The sequence below is a fragment of the Platalea leucorodia genome, assembly GCF_965183815.1.
Source record: "Platalea leucorodia genome assembly, chromosome: 4".
Classification (NCBI taxonomy): Eukaryota; Metazoa; Chordata; class Aves; order Pelecaniformes; family Threskiornithidae; genus Platalea; species Platalea leucorodia.
Genome location: NC_138826.1, coordinates 61,185,082 through 61,208,103, shown reverse-complemented (window position 1 = coordinate 61,208,103; position 23,022 = coordinate 61,185,082). Strand labels below are relative to the sequence as shown.

Sequence of the window (23,022 nt, the reverse complement as noted above, 5' to 3'; positions counted from 1 at the left end):
CAGAGGCAGAGCTGCAGCAGGGATGCCTGGAGAACATCAGGCTGCTTATCGCAGCCACAGCTCACCCTTGCTGTGATACGGGAAAGGTCACACTCGTGACTACTGCATTGAGCTTCTTTTAGACCCTGCCCAGCAGCTGTGAATGAATATGGAAGAAAAAAAGAAGTGAAACCCAAAGGCAGTAATGAAAAGAAGAGGAATGCAGCCGTGATCTGCTACTGCATTGAGAACATGTACGTTTGCCAAATACATCCTGCTCCTTTTCCCCTAGCAGATAATCCGCGGGGAAAACAAGCCTTTGCTATTGCTGTCAGCTAATGAGGTTATTCCTTTGGTTCTCACTGACAGGTCTGAGGCTGGAATTCCTGGAGGCCCTCCTCGCCTGTGTTCCCCTGCCAGGGGTGTTACAGTGGCTGTAAGCTTTCCTCGTTCCTGCACTTTCCCTTAAAAATAGCAAGGCTGGTCACAAGGAGCCAAAAGAGAGAGGGGAAAACATGGCAGCTTTGTCCCTTTTGCTTCCTTGGTAACGGTCTGTGACTTCTCTTGGAGGAAGTCAAGCAACTCGGTGATCCTGACGGCAAAGTTTCACAAGGTCCTTCACACTGATTGTGTGCTCTGCTACCCCTTTGCAGGGCAAGGACACTCTGATTTCATACTAACACAGTACTGTAATGCTTTGTCTTAGCTCACTCCATTGCATGGTGTATTCGGAATATGCCTTTTCTGATAAATAGAACAAAAAAGAATTCAGTTTCTCTCCTCTTAGAATTTAGATGATACTTTCACCAATGCCTCTTTCAACAAAGCCATTTTTATGTAATAGAAAATACCAAGAATTTATTTCTCTTTTATCTGATATAATACATTTTGACCTTATAATAACATGGCACAGCAGTTGCATTTTCAGTGCTGGTGTAAATGGTACCTATATCATATTACCAATGATCATTTGATACCTCGACACATCTCTGTAAAGCTCATCTGCAATCTTAAGTATTTTCCTGTTCCCTTGTAAGACCTGAGGAAGATCACTGCCTAATGGAAATGCATTCAAGGGAAAAGTGTTCTGGACATCCATTTGTTTCTTTGGATTGCATTAGAGTACAACCAGCAGAGTTAAGCTGGGAGCAGGGTAGAGCCTCCACATCCTCGTGTCTCCGAAATGCTTGCAATCAAATTGCAGTACTGATCTGTATATTTTAACTGGGTCACTGAGTGAGAGCCATTTGAATGCTTCATGCTCTGCATCTTCCAAGTAATTGCCGTTTAAGGATTCATTTTAAAGTTAATTTTCCCACTTACATGTTTGAAGCTGAGCTTGGAGTTATGCAAAAAGAGGCATACCTCAATCTATTTTGAATCTGAAACCAGCTAAGTGTCAGTATAAAACCAACCCTACATTATAACTTTACACATTAAAACTTTTTACATTATGCTTTTGAGGCGGTGAAAGACAAAGGACTCTGCCTTTTAATAATGACCCTATTTAAAAACCCAAAAGTTGGTAAGTAAGTTTTCCGAAGAAGCGCAAAACAAGATGCTGCCTCACGCATCCACGTCTTTGAAACACTGGTTGTTTCAAAGCAAGGAAAAGACTGGCTGTTTACACTGCTTTATATCTGACCCACATGCCTTCCAGCTTCCCAGTTCATTTATTTCTTCTTTGTAATTTATTTTTTTGCTATTTTTTCCAAAACGTGGCTCCTAAGATCAGTCCTATTACCTCTGGACACTAGGATTGACAGAACCTTTAGGAAAATTAAACCCAGAGGAGTTTTGTGACGACTGAGTGAGATTTAAAGCTGAGGGTTGGGGCTCCTGGGTTCTTCTCCTGCCTGCAAAATGTGCTTTTGGCTGCTGGCCACTGGGAAGGCGTAGCCTCAGGTGCACTTGCTGGCATGCTGGTGGAAGTGGTTCTTAAGGCCATGGGACAGCTTTATTGAGCAGAACTATTGGGAGTGAGTTGAAGTGGTCACTGATGGCAGGGACAGTCGCTGGAGGCACGAGTGGGGCTATTGGGATGCACAGAATGAGATAAAAGAAGCTGAATTAGATTAGGGATTCAAAGCGAATGGCATTCTTCAAATCACCAGGCAGGAAAGGCAGCTTCAGAAGCAAGACAAAATGATAGTTGGGCAGTAAAGAAGGCTAATAAGCGAATGATACAGATTTTATTGCAGAAATATGCAGCAAAAGAATTTAATTACAGTCATGATTTATTAAAATGAGCTGGGAAGCATCCCAGTTCAGAGTAGCTTTTTATAGAGGAGGCAGCCCACATATTGCCTATGCAATTAGCAAGAGAGATTTGTGGACATAGGATGTGGAAACTGGCAGCCACAGGGTGAATGGAAGAGTGTCTGTAAATCACATTTTGACAAGCGAGGGAGAAGGTTGTCTTGGCTTGTCACAACCACTCCCCTGTCTGCCTCTTTTTTTCCAATCCAGAACTGAAGTGTTTGTCCCCTCAAACAGCTGTCCTGCCTTTGCTTCTTTTGATGCTGTGAAGTTCATCAATATTCATCAGGGCTGGAGAGAGAGAGACTAATCTTCAGCAGAGGCAGCTGGGTGACTCACTGTCAACACCAACACTGGCAACAAGGCCAGATGCTTTGCCTTTTGGCATCTCCCACCGCCCTACAGTAGGAAATCTACCCTGCCACCACAGTGCTGCCGGCTGGGGAGGTCTGCCGAGGACAGCAAGGATTCAGACGTGACACCCACGCTAATCCTAGCAACTCCGAACGGGAGCACAGGAAAATCTAAGCAAGCTTGCAAGGTGATGGGCAGCAGCTTTAAAAAGGGTGTGCTGTTGTGTCTAGCTCATTGGCAAGGGAAAGCCTCCACAATTCCTTTGAGAACTTTTCAACCAGCTAGTTGGACTGTCTTTTTTAATTATTATTTAGTTTTTAACTAGAAATGAAGTTTTTTAACCTGTGCACTACTTTTCCAAGGTACTGGCCTGAGCAGACCAATTCACATTTTTCTTGCTCTATGAAGTGGCTTCCTAGTTAGTGTATATTATAAAGCATCCGTACTTGTTTTAGGATTTGCTCAATATGTCGCGTATGTGCCATGTGCATGGCAGGGGACACACTTAGCGTAACTGTGTATTGGGATCAGAGTCTCAAAGGAGCTTAAACCGTGTTTCAATAGTATCGCTGTCACTTAGGGCAAAGGCAGATGTTCTGGATCTGCAAACATTTGCCACCGTGGGAAGAGAAGCCGTGGGAAGCGTTGGGCAGAGACACCTTGCAAGGCTCCGCAAGACTCTGTCTCAGCAGCAGGGCTGACAGCAGAGACCAAACCAGCTCTGAAGCTGTGGTTTCACCCACACACTATGTGCCTCCACTGAGTAGCCCTGGTGAGATGGGATGGTGAGTTCAGGGGCAGCATGACTCTGCTGATTTTCTAGAGCTGATACCTAGGCTGTGCCAGCATCCTTGGAGGTGTCGTGCCATCTCTGTGCCTCTGACAGCACATATGCACCCTGTATGACTTGTGCATTTCTGAAAAAGATACTTGTGGTGTTGCATTTAGCAGTGTCACCCCGTGTCCACAAGTCTCTTGTTTCTTGTGATGCTAATGCTGGCAGGAAGGAACAGGAGCAATGGCTGTTTCCTACTGGCCCTTTTGTTAGTGTGCCTTGGGCTGATACTTGCAGTGGTTCCCTTCAGATTTGAGACCTGTGATGTCCCTAGGCTCTAGTGGTGTCTGTGTTGGTGGTGGCAAGTGCTACAGGTGGATGTCTACTTATTAGTCCCTGGGGGATGACAAATAACTTGGCTTTTGCTAGGTCTGGCTGATCCATGCTGGCTGTGGCAGATCAGAAATGATTTCAGACTCACCACGTCTGTTCCTTCATCCGACAGCCACCACAGAAGTAAATATTGCACCCCACTGAGGAGAGTCAAATCTCACAGCTGAGCTGGAGCAAGATGGACACTCTTTGTTATTTCTGTACTAAAAGTAATTTTTTTTTTTTTTTCAGGGGGCCCTTCACACCAACCAAATTAAGACATTTCTTCTGTACAGTCAATGGCACTCCAAAAATTCTGATTTGCTTTCTGGAGCTTCCACTGAATTTGTGGTGGCCCTCAGGCTGTGACTCAGTGATCTCAGGTAGATGCTGTGGGTACCCCAGAGTCTTAAGTTTTACATTAACTACGTACTTACCTTACTGGATTGAAACTCTAGATGGAACAACAATATTCTTCTTCACTTGCAAATCTTCATCTAATGGAGATTTCCATAAATCTTCATCCATAAATGCAGAGAAAGAAAACCAGAAATGAAACCCCCAAAAGTTAAGTACATCCTTTTTGCAACTGTCTGATATTCAGGAATCTCATGTTGCAAAGGACATGCAAAGCTTCTGCTTTTTCTTTGTCAGATACATTTGCCACCAATCCAGACTTGCTATCAGTTTGGGAGGTAAATATGAAACTGACCCAGAGTCACTGAGATTCGCCTGATTTCATGTCTGAGTTGGACGCGCTTTTGGCAAATGGGCGCTTGCAGTGGATCCAAACTCATTCAGAAGCTCAGCAGATGCTTCTCTGAGCCTCTTCTATGTTTGAAAACAGAAATGAAGCATGAAACCAGGTGCTTTTTGTGCTGTCTTGAATTATGGATTTTATTCTTCTTGTTAAAAAACAGTTTACACATCTTCTGGTTTATCATTTTTGAAGATGATTCGGTGTAAAATACCAGGTTCTACCTGACAAATGGCTGTGGGACTCCAGGAACTGCTCTCTTCTCTAAGGCTCTGTTCCAGTTCACTTGAATTCAACAGCAACCTTCCCACTGATATCAGGTGGGGGAGTGAGGGCTCTGTGGGTTGCAAGGACCCAAGACTGCAAATGAAACTGAAATTAGTCACGGACTTTGCTGAAATTCTCCACCCTATGTTATGGAGGAGTTCAGACAAGAAGGTCTTAAGAGTCCCTTCTAACCTAAATCCTAATGAAAAAGGGACCCACATTTTTGAGAATAAGCATCAGCGTGCTTTTTTCCAAAGAGGTTTCTGAGGAGGCAAGAAACACTTTGCTTTAATTTTCTGGCCTGAAAATAGCAACAGTTTGTTTTATTTTGAAAAAAGCCATGAGAATGGTCAAGCCATTGCCACCATGCCTGCAGGTTTGCAAAAATAAAGGGAAAATGGGCTGCTGTATCTTGATATTCCATAGAGTGCTTAGACATAATAATGTACTGATAGGTTTTGCGTTTATCAAGAGTGATCACCTTAATTCTGAGCTGAAATGCTAAGTGGAGGAAAAACTATTATTGTCATGACTGACCTGAATCTGTCAGGATTCTTTGTTGTTTGTAGCTTATATTCTTGAAATTGTTTTTCAGCTACTAAAACTATGGCTTCTCTGTAAGCTGAGCTCGGAAAATGAAAGCCAAGAACGGGAGAAGAAAAAACTGCTGTGAACACATCTAAAGGCAAAAGGTTTAAACATCTGGCTCGCGGTAACTTGCAAGAAGTCCACCGTCACTTTGTTTGCAGTGATTAAAGGTGAGCGACTGAGCCCTGTGTGGGATTTCTTGCCTTTGAAACACATTTAGTTAATTATTACATCTTAATTTATTTTCTACTCTAGAATAAGCTTTGCTGTGGGAAGCAGAGCATAGGAAACACAAGATGGTGCTTTTCAGTGGCAAAGCTTCGACTATGGCATCGTTTTTCATACTTGCAATATTAAACCGCAGTTTCCACAAGGGAGGTACCATAATAGCAAAATGCTATTAAAAATGATGGTGTATTTTATAAGAGCTTCCAGGGTCTCACATAATATTTGCAGATAATCTCTGTTTGCCAATTTGTCAAGTCATTATTCTCCATCTGTGATATCCAGTGATAACCAAATAGACTTTTTAATTCATTTTTATCGACATTAGTGAGCTCATCACTAACCTGTTGAAAAAACAAAATGCAAGCATTAAAAGCAGTGTAAAGGCAATATATTGTTATTCTAGCATGCACTCAAACCTGCATAATAACTGCTAATTAAAGTATTAAAGTCTTCATTTTAGAAAGACGGAGGGGCTATCTGCTTTTGTACCCTACTAGCCACACATCTTTTTTGTGATTTGCTTTCCAGGATTAGTGACCAAGGGCTTGTTTTGTCTGCCATGAGACAATTTTACCTGATCAGGAGACAGTTTTACCTAATCAGGTGCATGCATTGAAAGCCAGCAGCCACAGTTAAGCGTTCACTTGTACCAAATATACTGCATTAAACCAGTATGTGCACACGACCTTAGATCCCCAAATGGCAGGCACTTTGCTGGCTCTGGAGAGGAGCGCAGTAAAATTGTAAACCTTTTTTTTTTCACAGCCTGCATGTTGGCAAACACACACACACATCCTTGCCCCACGGACCAAGCAGGAGCCACTTCATCAGTGCAGCAGAAGTTCCTCTAAGAAACAGATGGAGGAAGATAGGTGAGAATGAACGAGACCTCTGCGCCGTGCCTTAAAACTTTTGCATACAGTATTGGTTTGGGTGGTTGTGATGTTTAAGCAGCATTTTGCATGTTACGCATTAGCACTGAGTACCTAAAAGAAGAGACCTAGACCTTCCATTCGCTTTGCACATCTATTTGATTAGGTTGTGTGCTCATAGCATCTTCTTCTTGAGCTGCAGTAATACAACTGGACACTAGAGAGCTCCTTTTACCAAAGACATCTCAGCAATGCGAGGGCAGGCTCCCTGAGGGGTGCCTTCCAAGCATTCCCCCTTTTCTAGGGGAATTTTACTCATTTTTCATTTTTATGTTAAACATTACTATTCTCAAGCGAAAGCTATCTTTGCCAGAGCGATGGCTGCAGCTGTAACTCCACACCTCCTACCCCCAACAAGGCAGAGATTTCGCAGGAGTTGTAACTTGGGAACTAATTATACAATTTCAGAGATAGCAAAAAGTAAATCAAATGCTGCCAGCTTGGAAATTATAATTAAGTTTTTCCTCGGAATAACAAACACACTCAATATGTGATTTATTATGACTATTACTGTATTAATAATAGTAATAGTCTATGTCACGCACCTATGCAGAGTACATGTTTTTGTCTAAATTGCTGGATTACAGTCACAGATGCAGGATGAATTCTAACTAGCTCTCTGCAGTCACTCTGCTGATAACCTTAAGCCTTACAACACACAAGCTATTGCTAAACACTACTCCATTAGCAAGCGATATAACAGGATGACGACTGGGTCTACTTTTTTCATTAGCCATGTTTGACCTGTTCCCCGCCAGTTGCCTTTACCCTATCAATCATTTATTCAAAACCAAAACAAAATCTCCTATGCTGTCACTGTAAGGACATATGCATTCCTGCTTCTCAGACACAAGCACCGGCTGCTGCAGGATGCTGTAGCAATGTGACATCCTGTCGTATTCCCCGTTAGGGATTTTGCTCTAGGATTGATTTACAGATAACCGTGTCCTGAGGTCAGCAGTGGGAGGGCATGGGATTTTGCCTCCTAAGCAAAGTCCTGTCCCACTCCTATCTGAAAGTGCCAAAGTGCAAAGACTGAAAAAGTCTATATGACAACTTCAAAAAGGTCAGGGGAAGCCTTGTTCCAGCCTCTCCTGTGCACTGTAGCAGTGCTTGGCCAGGGCAGAGAAACAGCTGGCTCTGCTGAGACCTGTAACAACAGCTACTGCTGAAGCTCTTACCAGAGGCACCAGCGCGCTGATGCCTGCTTTCCTCGCTCCTGCCTCCTCGTCCCAGTGTGAACCAGAACATGAGAGCCAGCAAAATCCAGAGCAGAAAGCCTTTGTGCTGTATGCAGGTCCTTCCCTTCCCAATCCTTGTGTGCCCTCAGGGGGAGAAGATGCCTCCCAACCAGGAGGTGTGCTTTCGGCTCCTGCCTGTATTTCCTGCCAAGCTCCTTTGTAGCTTTGGGCACATGTCTTAGCCTTCCTCTACCTCTGTTGCTTCAGATTTGTTCAATGATGAAGCTAAGGCTTGCTTTCTTCCACCATTTCTTCGCCTTGTTCCCTTGCCTGGATTGGGACCAGAAGGCTTTCACTGGGCAGGTGTGAGGGACTGCAGCTCTGTGGGCAGTAGTAATACGGGCCAGGCCTGGATGGAGGTGCCTCTGGAGTCCTGGCAGTAGCTCAGTGTCCGTGCAGCTGATGGCACAGCTGGCAGGATGGTCCAGACAGTTGGAGGATCTCTGTTGCAGTTGCTCAGTGACACTTTCAGTTGGACAGACCGATTCATTATTAATTGAAATGTTCCCGATCTGATCAGATTACTTGCAGGCAGCCTGACAAGGTGAAAATGTTTATCGTTGTCCCTGGATGTTGAGGAGAATATTCTGCAGGAGGGAGCCAGATCTGACCAGTTTTACCTAGAAAGCCAAAGAAGCAGCATTCTGATTTTTGAGGAAGCTTCTCTTCCAGGACAGCCCGGCTGTGTTAATGGCAGTGAGCTGAAGTGTGGCATTAACATCTCGTCACTTAGCTTCCAAAACCAGCATGTGACAATGATAGCTGAGAGCTGAACTCTAATGTTTCTTTCTTTGTTCTTTTCAACCCACAGTCCTCTGAAAAATGTATAGACAGATGTAAAGATAGATAGGATTTTCAGCGTAGGGCAGCTCCGAAGAAGGTTAGTGTGGGAGGGGAGAGGCTGCCTTCTGATTCATCTGAAATTCTTCTTTTCCAAACTGCTCTTTATGAGCCTTGGCCGTGTCGTTACACAACCCATACGCTGGCTCCCATACATGCAGAGCAAGTCCCCAGCACAGCACTCATCAACTCTCTACCTCAATGACCTTGAGCTACCCGGAGAATCCTCTCCTATCTTTGAGAACAGAGGGCTCATAATGATAGAAAATGTAACAAAATCCAGCCATAACTTGCTGAACTGAGCTAACAAAATGAAAGGGTGTGGTGAAGTCAGGGCTAGCACGTCCCTTGCAAAACCCCATTTCTCAGAAAATTGTGTTTTATTGTTTCCAGCCCTGGGAGCTCACATTACACCCTAGCCAAACCTAGCAGGGCCCTGTCATTCATCAGTCAGTTTTATGGTATGATGGGAGTCTGCAAAGTTAGAAGCCAGTTAAACAAATTAAAAAATTTAACGGGATTCTCTGACTGCGTCTTGCAAAAGAAAAAAGGAAATGCCTTAGGATATCTTTTGTTCATAGGGAGGATCATATAGGCCCCCAAAAGGCAACAACAGCAAGGTGGCCACTGGAGAGAGAGAGAAAAGATTGCAAAATTTTACAAAGGAAATTAAAATGTAATTCCTGTCAAGTCATCTCTCATGAGCCTGTCTTTTCTCATCAACATTTTGAACCATGTGATATGGAGAAAAAATGAAAATGCTAGCTGGGGCTGTGAACTACTTTCCCCCCCTAATTTTATTTTGCTTCAACTGTCCAGAGAGCAAATCTTTTGGGAGGTATCCAAGACCTCAGCGTCTGAGGAACTCTTTCTAGAAACTAAATAGAATAACTCTGCCAATTTAGCTGACAGATGTAGTTATTTCAGTGACAAAGCACCCTGGGACCTTATAATCCCTTCTCCAAAAAAAAATCCCCCACTATCGCTTTATTCATCTCCCCAAAATATTTTGGTATGTGGTCTTAGGAAAAATGGTTCATTTAATATCATTTTTATAAACCATTATTGAATGGATCGTGATCCAGAGGCTATTCTTTTCATCAAGTTGTCACCCACTGTCAAGTCTGACTAATAAGAGTTTATAAACCAGCAGTGAGCATAAGCAGTCTCAGTGACACGAATACAAACTCAGCAGCTCAGCTTACTGCAGCTTAGCATGGATTAATTTCCCATGGCAGACGCCAGCCTCATGCCAAAAAAGAGTAACCCCATCTTTATGATTTTTCTCTTCTTCACAATTGTCAATCTATGTAAATACAGAGATAACTAGGAATTGGCCCAAATTACAAAGTGTGGATCTCTGCAGCACGTCTTTGAAGTTGGGCTGTGCCTGAGTTTTCCTTCAGGCTCCTCTCCGGTCCTTTCCCTTATAAAACTATTTAGAGCAAGCTTGGTATATTTCTACCCTTTTTATCAAAAGGTCTGTTTAAGCAGTAGTGATATAAATGATATTGACTCTCAGGTAATTTTTTTCTCTCCATCTTTTCCCAAGGAAGGATTAGGAGTACAGAGACATACTGTGGTTTGATAGAGTGGTTTGTTTGCTATTATTATCCTTTTTGTTTATACTGGAGAGTGTTGGCCTTTTTGCACTGAGAAGATGATGATGAGGGTCACAAAAATCCTTGGGTCTTGCAGAGAATCACTCATTATTCTTGAAGCAGCTTCCAGGGAAGCTCTGTCTCAGTGTACATGACCTCTAATCTACAAAAGAAAAGGTTGCCTTGTGCCTGAGGAACAGAGCTGTGGCATGGACTTGGTAATAGTTAAGATATGCTGGGCCATGAAGCATCTCTGAAAGCCTCTAGACAACCCACAGGAAAAACTAAGAAGGACCTAGGATGTGGCAGTGAGGTCAGATGAAGCTCGAGCGAGGCCCCTGAATTTGATGTGATGTCCCAGGGATGGAAGAAAAGGGCAGGTGTAATGTGCTGGGACTGGTCTACTAGAGGTGACAGAAAACCCTACAGAGAGGTGTGGCTGAGCAGGTTAAGTAACAGCGAGTATGCTAAATTTGCTCTCAAACTGTGGCTTGTTTTGATTTCTACACCTTCCAGGCTCCAGATGCTGTCCAGAAAGCTTCCAGACTCCTATTGCAGGAATCCTAGGAGTGTTTCAGCTGAACTGCAGATGACTTTTGGCTTTGGGCTGAAGCCATGGGAAATTTTGTAAGCTCCAAACTAGGCAAAGCTCAGTAATTTGTTTTTTAAATTGTTTAACAATAGACATTCAAAGGTTGCAAGTTCCTACCAACTGAGAAGAAAGGTGGAGTGGAATCAGGCAGGAGAAATCAGCTGAAACACATGAAGGGAGTGTGAGCAGGCATAAGAAAGCAAGAGAGACTCATCTCCTTGGAGAGAGACTCTGAGAGTCCTGTGGTCCCCATTAGCAGGAGGAGATGAAAATCCTGAGCTCATACGTGTGCACTCATCTTGGGGAAAACTGAGAAAAATCACACATATGTCTCCCCAGAGCATTTTAGGCAAGCCAAGAGTTTGCATTCACGTGGATAAAAGGTGTATAAGTATTGTTAGCACCTATAGCTCATGATTCTAACATCGCCAGGTTTGTAGCCCCAAAACTAATTTTGCAACGTTGCAGTAACAATGTAGCAAAGCTCAATGTGAGCTAATACAGGAGAGAAAGGTGATTTTACCCAAAACAAAACAGGATTTGCACACGCTCTCACATCCTCATGTGTTCTTCATCCCGTTCCATCCCTGGATCAGGATTTATTCTTCTCTCCTTATCTGGGTGTTTGACAGCTCTAAGCCTGCTCTTTTCTTCCTTGCATCACTTCTTTAGGGCTTTGGTTTATAGTCTGTCCTCTCTTTTACGCTGTGTGTAGTCTGTCTTCAGTTTAGGGAGGTCCTGGTAAGCTGCACATAGACGTGCTGGCATCTTCATGACCTAGGTGCCATCTGCACCTACCATTCTCACAGCACTTCTTCTACTCGTCCTTCTGGTGCTTCCACACCTAGATAATCACTTTCATTCAGAAAGGTCTTAATATTTTTGTTAAAAATTCCTCGAGTATTGCAACATATTTTACCTGTCCACAACAGACTTACTGGAGTGCAGATGAGTGCGGAAGAGCAGGGATCACTGGGGAGGGTCCAATTTATCCTACCACCAGTTTAAGGGTCACTTAGATGCATGGTCTATGGAAACAATGGAGAGGGAAAAGGGAGCACTGAAAAGCTACTCCAGTCATTCCCAGCTGCCGCCTCCTCCATCCCGCTCCCCCCTGACACTGCCCTTCTTAATTGGGCTTTCAAATCATTTCCTTTGAGAAGCTGTACAGGGTTTTATTGCTTTGACTTTTAACTGATCTATTAGCTGTCTGTGAATTTCTCGAACACTTTGGGAAAACAGCAGCCGGCACATGGTGATGTTTGCAGGTGAAAAAGCAGATCTGCGTGATAGCTTTCCAGCTAGTGTAGCACTAGTGTTGGCTTAGGTGGTTGTAATTGCGCTTGAAATCTCATTTTTGCTTTAATACAGCTAGAGCTCCTCAGTTCAACTTGGTGTAAGAGGACTAGTGAGAAGAAGCAGTGCCCAGAGTGGCTGATTGATGCGTTGTTTTATCTGGAGTGTTTGTTCAACATAAACACTAGAAAGTGAAGCACTGTAACATAAAACTGGATCTGCTTGCAAAAATAAAATCCAAAGAAGTCGCCTGAAAAAAAAAAAAAAAAAAAACAAAGTCGTATTCCTTTCTCAGTAGCTTTTATGGAAAAACGTTCACGCTCCTCAAATTACAATGACTCCATGTAGCTTATTCTACAATATAGATTTTAATATTTTTGCTAAAATTTATTCCAGCTGTTGCTAATCATAGAGATATGAATAATATTATTATATAGAGAAAAGCCTTGACTAGACTTGATGCAGATTTATTCATTTGTAATTTTTCCATCTTAAACCCAAATATTAAAAAATAGATGAAAAGAAAGAAAAGTAATTGTAACCACTGGCTTCTGCTTCACCATGATGAAATTGAGCTTGCTCGGTAATCAGAGAATAAATGTAGAGATTTCCTGATTTTATCCGACTGTCTGATTTTATCAGACCATTTGCAGTGACTGCAATTCAAACGAAAGTGGGGATGCCAGAGGATCTTATATATAAATCAGTTACTTTTCAGAGAGAACTGCTACTGAATTCCAGCTCAAAGATGCCCAGAAAACAAAACCAACTGAATCTGAATGAGGGACAGACTTGGGGTTTTTAATCTCTCTTCTTATTTTGACATATACACTTCCAAGAGACGATTACATTGAGGAACGTACAGCCAACTCTGAAGGCTGAGCATAGGGTCAAATTAAACTGATTCAGATCAGTCCAAGCTGAAAACGCCTCCTTTGTCTCGCCAAAATCAGCTGCTTCTTCCGAATCCAATGCCTCCCTGCAGGAGCAATATGAATCCCAACCACTAAATATTGATCGGAGTGCTGTTCCCAAATCTGCTTCTCATGCTGCTCTTGACTCCGGTGCCCTCAGCATCCAACTTCACAGCCACGTGACAATTCAGACATGTCCTTGCACAGCCTCGTAGGAAGCGTATGGTGTCTGAATTATTAACGTCCATTTCTCAGGAAAGTTATACTTTTAAAATAACTTCTCTTTAGCAAGAGCCCCACTTTAAACAGCCTCACACCCATTCTGACCTGCTTGTACTCAGAAACAAGGTTCCAGGCAGGGCAAAAAGGCAGTCTGGGGCTATGCACTGTAAGTGAAAAAAATGTTGGGTCATCTAAGAGTCCCTCATTTGCTCGCCCAGAAATGGGACTATCTTGAGTTGGGTTTTCCCTTTTTAATTTTTGTGGTTCTGAGCCATTAGCTGATTTCCGTGAAGTACATAAAAATTCAGCTTGAAACTGTCTTACACTTAATCAGCATTAAATAGATGAATGTTACAAGCGATAACTCTTATGACTCAAGCCCTACAGGCTGCACTTTTCCCTTGCTCCGATGCCATAAAAAAGATCTTTCAGGCAAGGGCAAGACTGAGAACTCTCCTTGGCTTTGAGAAATTTCTGTAGTGCTTCTAGAGAAGGAAAAGTGCAGATCTTTGCTCAATAAGGAAAGAAAAATGCTTCTTCTCCTCCATTTCCCATTCCATCACGGGGTTCCAAACACCCAAATCAAGCACGCGAAAATGGAAAGTACTGAAGTCCTCAGCCGATGAGTGAGTCCGCCGGAGTGGACGACTTCAGCAGCCCGTGGCATAGTCTGCCTCTGCTCTGTAGGTGAAGAATCCCATTATTCTCACTACTGGGACTTGTCCCACCTTTGTATTGTCCCTGACCTTCAAACTGCGACTACCAAACCCAAGTCACTCTGTACGGTTTGCTGGATGCCTCTCCCCTGTCAATCGTGGATGTTCCACCCACCGCGGGGGTTCAAAGACCCTGTACTATCCTGCCCATAGACTAAGGCTTAACCTGGGTCTCTTCAAAAGCAGAAAATGCATTTGTTGTATGAGCTGAAAAAGAGATTCCCTCTAATCCAGTAACAACTATGGCAAGCTTTTTCTCAGTTTGAAATCTCTCATTTTACACAAGCATGTGAAACAGGTGACAAATGGATCTAAAAATGGGTCACGGAGGATTCTGTGTTACTTGCCATCTGTGTCAGCGATGGGAAATATGCATCCATGGGGATCCACCAAGCAGTGCTTACCATGTGATATCTTCTTGTGGATATAGCTTTGTAAAACGGAGGGGTTTGAATTTTCAGGCCTAATATTTAGCGCACTCTGTGACTGCCACAGGGAGAATGTTTATTAGGGGGTTGTGGACTGAACTTGAACTACTACATGCCTATTGAAAAGGAGAGGTCATCCTGAGGATACTGGATTGCTTTGTCTCCTAAGGAGCACAGGACCAGGGTACTAAGGGCAAGAAGTTTTCCTCTTCTGGCTCTTGGCCACAGTTGAAAGTGAAAGCAAAACCACCAGGCTTTGGGAAGAATGCACCGAAGAGAAACTTTCTGTAGCCTGCATAGACCTAAAAGCAATTTGGTAACAAGCAAAAAGGATGATAACTAGGATTTTTCCAGCCCAGTCCCGTCTTTCACTGCACTGTTGCAGTGCTCCCAGTAACTCCAAAGTTCAAATCCTACTTGACTAAAGAGCACGATGCCGGCACTGAACTCCTTGGAGGGGCTCTGGACCACATGGATTGCTCTCTGTCTCTCCAAAGCTCTTCCAGCACAGACGGCCCCCTGGATTAAAGATGCCAAACTCGGTTCCAGGTTTTGCAACACTCCTTCATTTAACATGGCAATTTCCTTTAATAGCTGGCAGAACCTGGTGGCTGGCTCATTCTAGAATTTTTTTTTGCTTTTAACCATATGAACATAATCTGTATCAACCGAAGATTATATGCATGGCAGATACAGAGTTTCATCCTGCGGCTACTGAAATGAATTGCAAAACCATTCAGTAACTGACTACAGCAGAAATCAATTGTACCAGTCACCAAATGACTTACTTAGCTTAAATGTAAAATTATTTGTTCAGACAGCAAGAAACTATTTACATGTGCTACTTTTGAAATTTACCTCTAGCTATGACCATATGGTAATTTAACTTTTAAATTGTATTTACCGCATTCTTATACTTTAATCAGTCAATGCAAAGCTAAATTCTTCAGAACTCCACGTTTAAGCTTGAAACTCAAAACTTTTGCAGTTTCTCTCTGTCTTTGAGCAGTTGCCATCTTCAGATAATAACAGATCAATCAATGCTCAACCCTTTGAAGTGTAACAGTTCAAATGTGTCTACTGCCTTGTATACCCTGCCGTATGTTTTACTCCGAGTAGAGGCTAAACTTTCCTACTTCAGAAGCAACGAGTTCTGCTCAATTAGCAGAGCAAGGTTTTTTTGAGCATCGCACATGATTAGTTTCAAGGTTTCTAGTTTTAACAGCCATTTGTTAACAATCTTTTTATATAGCTGGCACGGAACTTGTGATTCAAATACAAGTAGGCAGTCAAATAGCTGGAGTGCTTCAACTACACACATGATTCCAGAACTCAGCTAGGCTTTTCTGAGAAGCAATTTGGCTTTACATTTCAGAAGCGATGACATGGCTACTTTAGGTAGAGAAAGAATCAAGGCTTGTAGGAGGAGGAAATACTTCTTATTAGACCAGGTGTTTTTGGAAGTGGCAAAGCAGCTTTGGAGCAAACCATCCCATCACTGGATTCTCTTCTTTCTCTCTCTTTCCTCTCCCTCTATGTATATGCCTGCACACATATGTACAGGCTTAAGACCCAATATACAGCACAGTTCAATATGTGTTCTTCTGCTCTCTGAACTCTGACTTTTTGCTGTTAGTTTCTTTATAAGTGGTCAGGACTTCTAGCAATAGACAACATTTTGAATTCAGTCTGTGACAGTGACTGCTGCATGAGAGGTAATGTTTCCCTTTGTGGATCGAAAGGAGAAGACTATGTGCTTGTGTTTCAGCAAGCCTTGGTGTGAAGAACAGGAGGTCTTCCTCCGCGGCTGACATTGCTTTGTCTCTTTCAGATGTTTGCTTGAGGGAAGAAAGGAAAGATCTCGTCTGTCTTGGAGAAGTGAGAATAGATTTTCTTCTCATAAAAGAAACTTGACAAATCAGTGTTAACTACACTTTGTGCCTAACATTTCAATAAGCACATAAGAAAACAGATGAGAAAATAAATAGGGTTTTTCTCCCTTGCAAATTCTGTTTCTGTGCCAGATGAAAGCCAATGGCCAGTGTTGGTGCCCTCCTGAGGAGAGCGAGGGCAGAAGGAGTCTGAATGGCTCAGGACTGCCATCTCTTTCCATGCTTTTTGGTGTTGTCAAGCATGGTGGGTTATGAAAGCGAACAGGAAATTGTGGATCTGTATAGGAAGCAATGTTAACGTATTCCGCAGAGTGCGTCTGTTGTACCATGCGATGTTGTATGGCTGTGTTTGTTACTGTCCTAAGATATTGACAGGAAATCCCTCGACGAGAAAATGATTTTTTTAACACCTCTTCATCATTTACCATTTTAGAGCTCCGCATTTTTTGTAAGCTTTATGTGGTGAACTAGTTAGGCTCAAAGGGTGGGCAGTGGGACTTGTGACACAGCAGGGATGCGTACCACAGTCCTGGATAACGAATGGAGACCTGTCCCCTGCCCCAGCGTTGGCTTGCCTGATGGCAGCCCTGGGCCCTGCTTCGTGGCAGGAGCGGGCTATCGGCAGGCTGCCCGCAACCTGTGATGAAGGAGAAGGACAGGAGGCTGAAAGACATCAGTGAGAAAGGCCATGGGGACCCTGGTCCACGCTGGAGATGAGGTACGAGGGTCTTGGGAGGGACAGCCTGCCGAGGTGCAGCTGGGCTGCCAGGTGCGCTGGGTTTGTTGGGGTCACAGCAGCAGTGCTGCTGACCCCCCTTTCGGCTGCCTAGCTCACCCGTGCACGGTACATCTGCCCCAGAGAATAGTTAGACCCTCAGCTGCCCATTTCAGAACTACAGGGGACTGCAGATTTTGTTTGGTGGAGTAATTTAGGGTTTCAAATATTACCTGGAGTCTACTGTAAGGCAATTTCAACCTTTAAATCTTACGCATGTTGTTTTTGCTTTCACCAACATTACAGTCCATCTTTCCCCTCATCTCTCCTCCCAGTAACTGTCACCATTTTAATTTATGTCAACAAAAAGTCCCAATTCCACCTTTTAGGCACGCCTGCAACAGTGACTTTGTTTCCAGAGCTGCTGGGCACTTGCGGGCTTCGGTACTTCAGTGCCGCTAGATAGCAGGCTGTTTCTCTTTCTGTGCCCAGGCACAGATGTTGCAGTCTACCTTTATGTGCCTAAGCTTCAAAACTTTGGTGGAAACAAATACCAACGCCCCAGCACAAACGGTCTCGCATGCTGGGGAAAGCTCCAGGGAGCCGACTGCCAAAATTTCATCAGCCACTTAAAGGGAAAGTTTGAGTGATGGCCCTGCTTCTGGTGGAGTTTCCTTCTGTCCCGGATGTAAACACGCTGTCCTAGTCGGAGTTCACTGTTATTTTTAGCTATGATGACAAAAGTGCATCTGAAAAGCCTCTTCTGTTGCACTTGGAAAATACCAGATCGCTGGCAGTGCCAAGTAGGCTGGGGGAAAAAGCATTCCTGGCGAGGGCTCGCCCCGGACGGTCTGCATGAACTCTTCACGGCTTCCGCTCCCCTCTCTTTCCCACACGCACGCAGGCACGCACAGAGCAGCTTGCAACTGCACAGGCTGGTGGCGAGCGATGCCCAGCGTATCTTTTTTCAGGGACAAATTCAGAGTGTGTCTGGTATCTTCATTCACCTAACTGAAACTAAGCTTGTTTGCTAAGCAGTGTTATTTGTTTGGTCGGTTATAAGCAGGAGGTTTTATTTAAACAGCAGAAAGCATTAATAGAGTCTGTTTTTCTGTTTTCTGAAGAAGCCAGGGACGCACACCTTTTATACGTGGCTGAGGCGGCGATCTGAACATGGCCTTTCCTTAAGCGAAAGTTATCGGGAGTTGTCACTAACACAAGGAAGGTCGCGTACGGGCGGGGACGGACACACCGCCGCCATCGGAACAGTGCTTTGGAGAAGGCAGCTCTCAGGTGATTTTGGAAGAGGGACAGGGGAGGGACCGGGGGGAGACGGCAAGTTCCGCGGCACCAAAACGCCTTCCCCGCCCGCAGGACGCGGCGGGGCCGTCGGGCAGGGCCGGGGCTGCAGCCCGGGTGGTGCGGGGCAGCACCGATGCTGCGGCGCGGCGTGGATGCGGCGGGGCAGCACCGGCGCCGTGGGCCAGCGCGCGTGCTGTGGGTGCCCCGGCGCCGCCCGGGGCGCTCCCGCTCCCCAGGGGAGCGCGGCCCACGGGGAGGCGGACCGGCCGTGGGGGGGGACGCCCGCGGGGGGACGGCGGAGGCCCTGGCACCGGGGCAGCCTTGCACCTGCCTCCCGCGAGGGACAGGGGCGACCCGCCGCGCCAGGGCTCCGCTCCCAGCCCCGCAGCACGGCCTCGCGTGGGTGCAGCCGTGCCGTGCCGTGCCGTGCCGTGCCGTGCGGGGAGGGTCTCCCTCCCCGGTGTGCGGAGGCCACCCCGGGCAGAGCCCACCCCGCCGACGGGCTGAGGTGGCGGCGGGGGTGACAGCGCGGCAAGGAGCATGCGTGCGGCGGGGCGGGGGGGGAGGAGGAGGAGGAAGAGGAGGAGGAGGAGGGATGGCGCGGGGAGGCGGCCGCTGTTTATTTGCAGCCGGGCAGGCTGCGCCTCGGCAGAGCGCGAGTGGCCGGCGGCGGTCCCGCTGCCCGCCCCGCACCATGCGGGCGCCGCTGCCTCCCCGCGCCGCGGCGGCGGCGGCGGAGCCGGGGCAGCCAGCGCGGCGCCCCGCACCCGCGCCATGGTGACGGGCTCGGCGCCGGGCTCCCGCAGCCGGGACCGAGCCGCGCCGCCCCCCTGCCCGTCCCCGTCGGCGGGCGGGCGGCGCGGCGGGGCGGCGGCGGCGGCGGCGCTGGCGGTGCTGTGCGCCCTCTGCTACGGCAACTCCCTGCGGGGCGAGTTCGTGCACGACGACGTCTGGGCCATCGTGAACAACCCCGACGTGCGGGCGGCCGCCCCCGTGGCCGCCGCCTTCGCCAACGACTTCTGGGGCAAGCGGATGGCCGAGAACACCAGCCACAAGTCCTACCGGCCCCTCTGCGTCCTCACCTTCAAGTAAGTGCCCGCCGCCGGCGCGGCAGCGGGGCGGGCGGCGCGGCTCCCCCTCCGCCTCCCGGCCCCTCTCCCGGTCCTGCGCCCGGCGGCGGGAGGCGGCCAGCCCCGGGTGGGGGCCGGGGGACGCCTCCGGTCCCGCGTCCCCGGCTTCGTGATTCAGCATATCTGCCCGGAGCCGTACGGGACGGGGCGCGCCCCGGGGGCGCTTCGGCCGCCTGGTGCCGCCGGGGTGGTCCCGCCGCCCGGCCCGGTGGAAGTGACCCGGGGAGGAGGAGGAGGGATGCGGAGCCGCTGCGGGGGAGCCCGCCGCCCTCCGGCCGGCGTCCCGCTTCCCCGCCCGGTTTGGGAACAGGTGGCGCCTCTTCCCCAGGCCGCCGGGGATAAAAGGGAAAACCGAGCATTTCTGAAAGCTCTTCGGAGTGAGAAGGGTGTTCAGACTGAATTCCTCCTGAGTGCCTCCTCTTGCTCATCCCTCTGCTTTATCTCCAGTACTTTTCTCTGCAATTGAATGATCATGCCAGAAACTTCCCCGGTGCAGTTTTGAGACAGACCCACAGTCATCCCTACCTTTCTTTTCACCGCTAAGCGAAGGGGTCTGCCTTAAGGAGAGCGCGCCGTTTCTTGCAGCCAGCCTGGCAGCTGCAAGCCTCTCATGTCAGTCACGGAGTTCCCCGCCAGCCTCGTCTGCTTCAGATGTTCCCTGTGTACTGGGCAGAGTTGTTGAGGAGGAGTTTCGGTTTTACAGGAATAAAGAGAAGCTGGGTAGCAGCAAAGTAGCTGGCAGTTACCATCGCTAATCGTAGAAGGAAGACCCAGATGCCTTTCTCTCTCTGAGGAGAATAGCTTGTAGCGGATCAGCTTAGTTACGATTCATACAGTTTGTCATCCTTTCCTTGAGCTTGCTCTCTTTTTATTCTGATGAAACATAAATGATGGTGAATGTTTACCACGTTTTGGCATTTAAAAATGATATGGGTGTTTGCAGGGAGCTGTGCTGAAGAACTAGTGTAGCTGGGTGACGTTTAGCACTAGGGTCCTGTTTGTAAGCGATCAGTAGATGCTCGTTACGGACGTATGGCAGGCATAAGGAACAAACTATATAGACAGCGGTAAGTATGCCAGGAGGAGGTGTTACTGGAACCTGGTCGACTCTGCTAATTGAGTAACTATTCACTAAAATACCTGATTTATAAATAACAATTCGTGAACTATCTGAAAGTAACGTGTCTGTGAGGCGAGAGCAGTTTCAGGGAATGGAGCATCCCGTCGGCGCTCCGCCGAGCACTGGCTGCCCTTTGGTTGTAAGGGTGGGCTTGGAGCCGAGGGCAGTCCGTGTCGGCTGTCTGGGGAAGCGGGGCTGGATGGGCACGGGCTGGGGGATCCTTGATAAAGCAAAACTGTGAGCAGCACAGATGCTTGTAAACCGGATTGTTTAGGACAGGTTTTGTACCTTCCCCTTGAAGGGGCTCTCAGCAGGTTTCTGTAGAGAGCGAAGGGGACGTAGGCAGTCACAGGCAGAGCTGGCTTTGTGCACGCAGAGTGCCTTCTCCATCGGGTGTCCCGCCGAACTGTTGCAGTTTGGGGAGTCATCTGATTAATCCATTCCTCCAGCAATATATGCGGGGGTAATCTGAGAGGTGAGCGAACCTGCACGTATCACCACTGACCACATTGCATGCGGTATTGGTGCTGGACTTGGCTTCTTAGATCAGGTTGCGGGACTGAGGTTATGTTGTGCTGATTAGCAAAAGAATCTTGAATTTTAATAACAGAATGGAAACTAGATGCTTTAGTTCCCATTTGTATGTCTTGACTCTGAACTGGTTTTGCCTTTGCTATTTAAAGGGGTGTGTGTGTGTGTTTGAAAAAAAAAAAAAAAAAAAGTGCTGTCCCCATCTCGTCCTTTTTGGAAATTAGTGAGACTAATTTTATGAGCAAAATTTCATCCTCAAGTGCTTATAATAACCATACAGCTAAGACATAGGGTCAAAGGCAGAGTCATTTGTTTACTGCTTGGCATTGCATTTGGAATCGGGAAGGAATCGTTTATCTTCCCTGGCTGCAGAGGAAGATTATTTCTACCACATCCCAAATATCCTTCCAGCCCTCCAGTTTCCACATTCTTCCCATTTCATTTCTACCAGCTGGGTGTCAGAGGAGGAAGTTAAGATCTGGGTGGAGTGGATTCTCCAAACCCAGCACTTCCAAAGAGGCTGCAGGGAGCTCTTGCCAAGCGAGACACCAAGCCTGTGGTTGAGCTGTCCTCTGCCTGCCTGAGCCATCCACCCCTGCCTTGCCCAGCAGGAGGCTGCTGGTTGCTCTCTGTCCTCCTGCAGAAGGAAAAAGGATTTACCCTGATGCTTGTAAAATGTTTAACAGAAATGGACTTTTAACAGAATGGAAATGAACGTTGTTTGTTAAGGCTTTTGTTAGAATTCAGTGCATCCACTTAGGATGCTGGAGAAAACTGCCTGACGCGTGCTTTGCAGGATCTTGCTGAGGAAGGGAAGTGGGGACCAAACTATTCTGGTCTTTTTAATTTTTTATTTGCTTGTTTTATTTTATTTCTTTTTTTTTGTTGTGCTAGTTTGGTCAAATCCAAGGCATTTTAATAGTAGCGTGATTCTTTATACCTGCCTGGTGGCTGCGCTTCTGTTGCATGAAACTTTCCTCTGGAAAGGCTTGTTTTGAGTCTTGCTGTACTAAGATTAAAAATCTGGGAGATCTCCAAACTGCATGCACAGAACAGATGTGAAGGGTGGGCTGAAATTTGTATCTACAGATCCATCAGTCTACAGAAACTTCTGTCCTTTGTGGCTGTGAAAGTAAGAGGAAGGACTCATGATGCCCTGTGGACTTTTCATGAGGCTGAACATATCCTGCATAGATGCTACGTGTTCTTGAAATGATCTCAATTAAAAAAATTTATCACCTGTCTGTCAGAAAAATCTCAAGCAGAAGTTGCTGAAATTTTGTAACAGTGGTTCGGTGTCCCTCACGTATTGGAAATCTGAAATGACAGTCCTCATTCCAGTAGACTAATGCTCTAGAGCCAAACAGTGAAAACAGCTCGAGTATTTAACATTATTCACACCGGATCTGTCAGTATGACTGATCAGAGGATAATAAGAGTGGCCCGTGTTACTGGAACCATTAAGCAAAACTTAAAATATTCACAGAACTGGTGCATTGTTTTGTGTGGGTTAACATCAGAAGGGGAAAAAAGCCTGCACGTGAACTGTTGAATTAAATAATGTTTGCTTTGTGTCTTTGAACTTCTCTCACCTTTTCTCCTGACCTCAGGAAAGTAAAGAAGTGTTAAAACTAGTTGGTTCAGAAACATGCCTATAGTACGTGGGTAACTTGTTAGGTGACAGGTCTAGCACGACTCCTCATCTGCATGGAAGCTGAGATGGTAGGCAACAGTTTTGCTTAGTCCTTAAGAAAAACTTACTTCGTGCTCTCTTCTCCAGTGCTGTCACTCAGAGATGTTTACCTGCAGCTATTTTCTTCTCCAAGAAGTGATTCAATATACTTTCTAAAGAAGGCAACTTTTTGGATAGGATATACTATTTCTTGGTGTCTTCCATATAAAATGTTAAGATGAAGAGTGGAAAAGAAAAAAAACAGAACTGCCAATTCTGTAATTCACTCAGGGTTTTAT

The 23,022-nt window shown here is 46.1% G+C and overlaps 1 protein-coding gene across 1 annotated transcript in view; it reads left to right on the top strand.

Annotated features, from left to right (window-relative positions):
• Positions 1 to 19,044: 19,044 nt before the first annotated feature.
• Positions 19,045 to 23,022, top strand: part of TMTC1 (transmembrane O-mannosyltransferase targeting cadherins 1) — a gene marked incomplete at its 5' end in the record, with an annotated part of 146,260 nt that continues 142,282 nt past the window's right edge. Inside the window, one exon of the mRNA XM_082308520.1 lies at positions 19,045 to 19,358. Coding sequence (XP_082164646.1) covers positions 19,045 to 19,358 — 314 coding nt within the window. The remainder of the gene's footprint in view (positions 19,359 to 23,022) is intronic.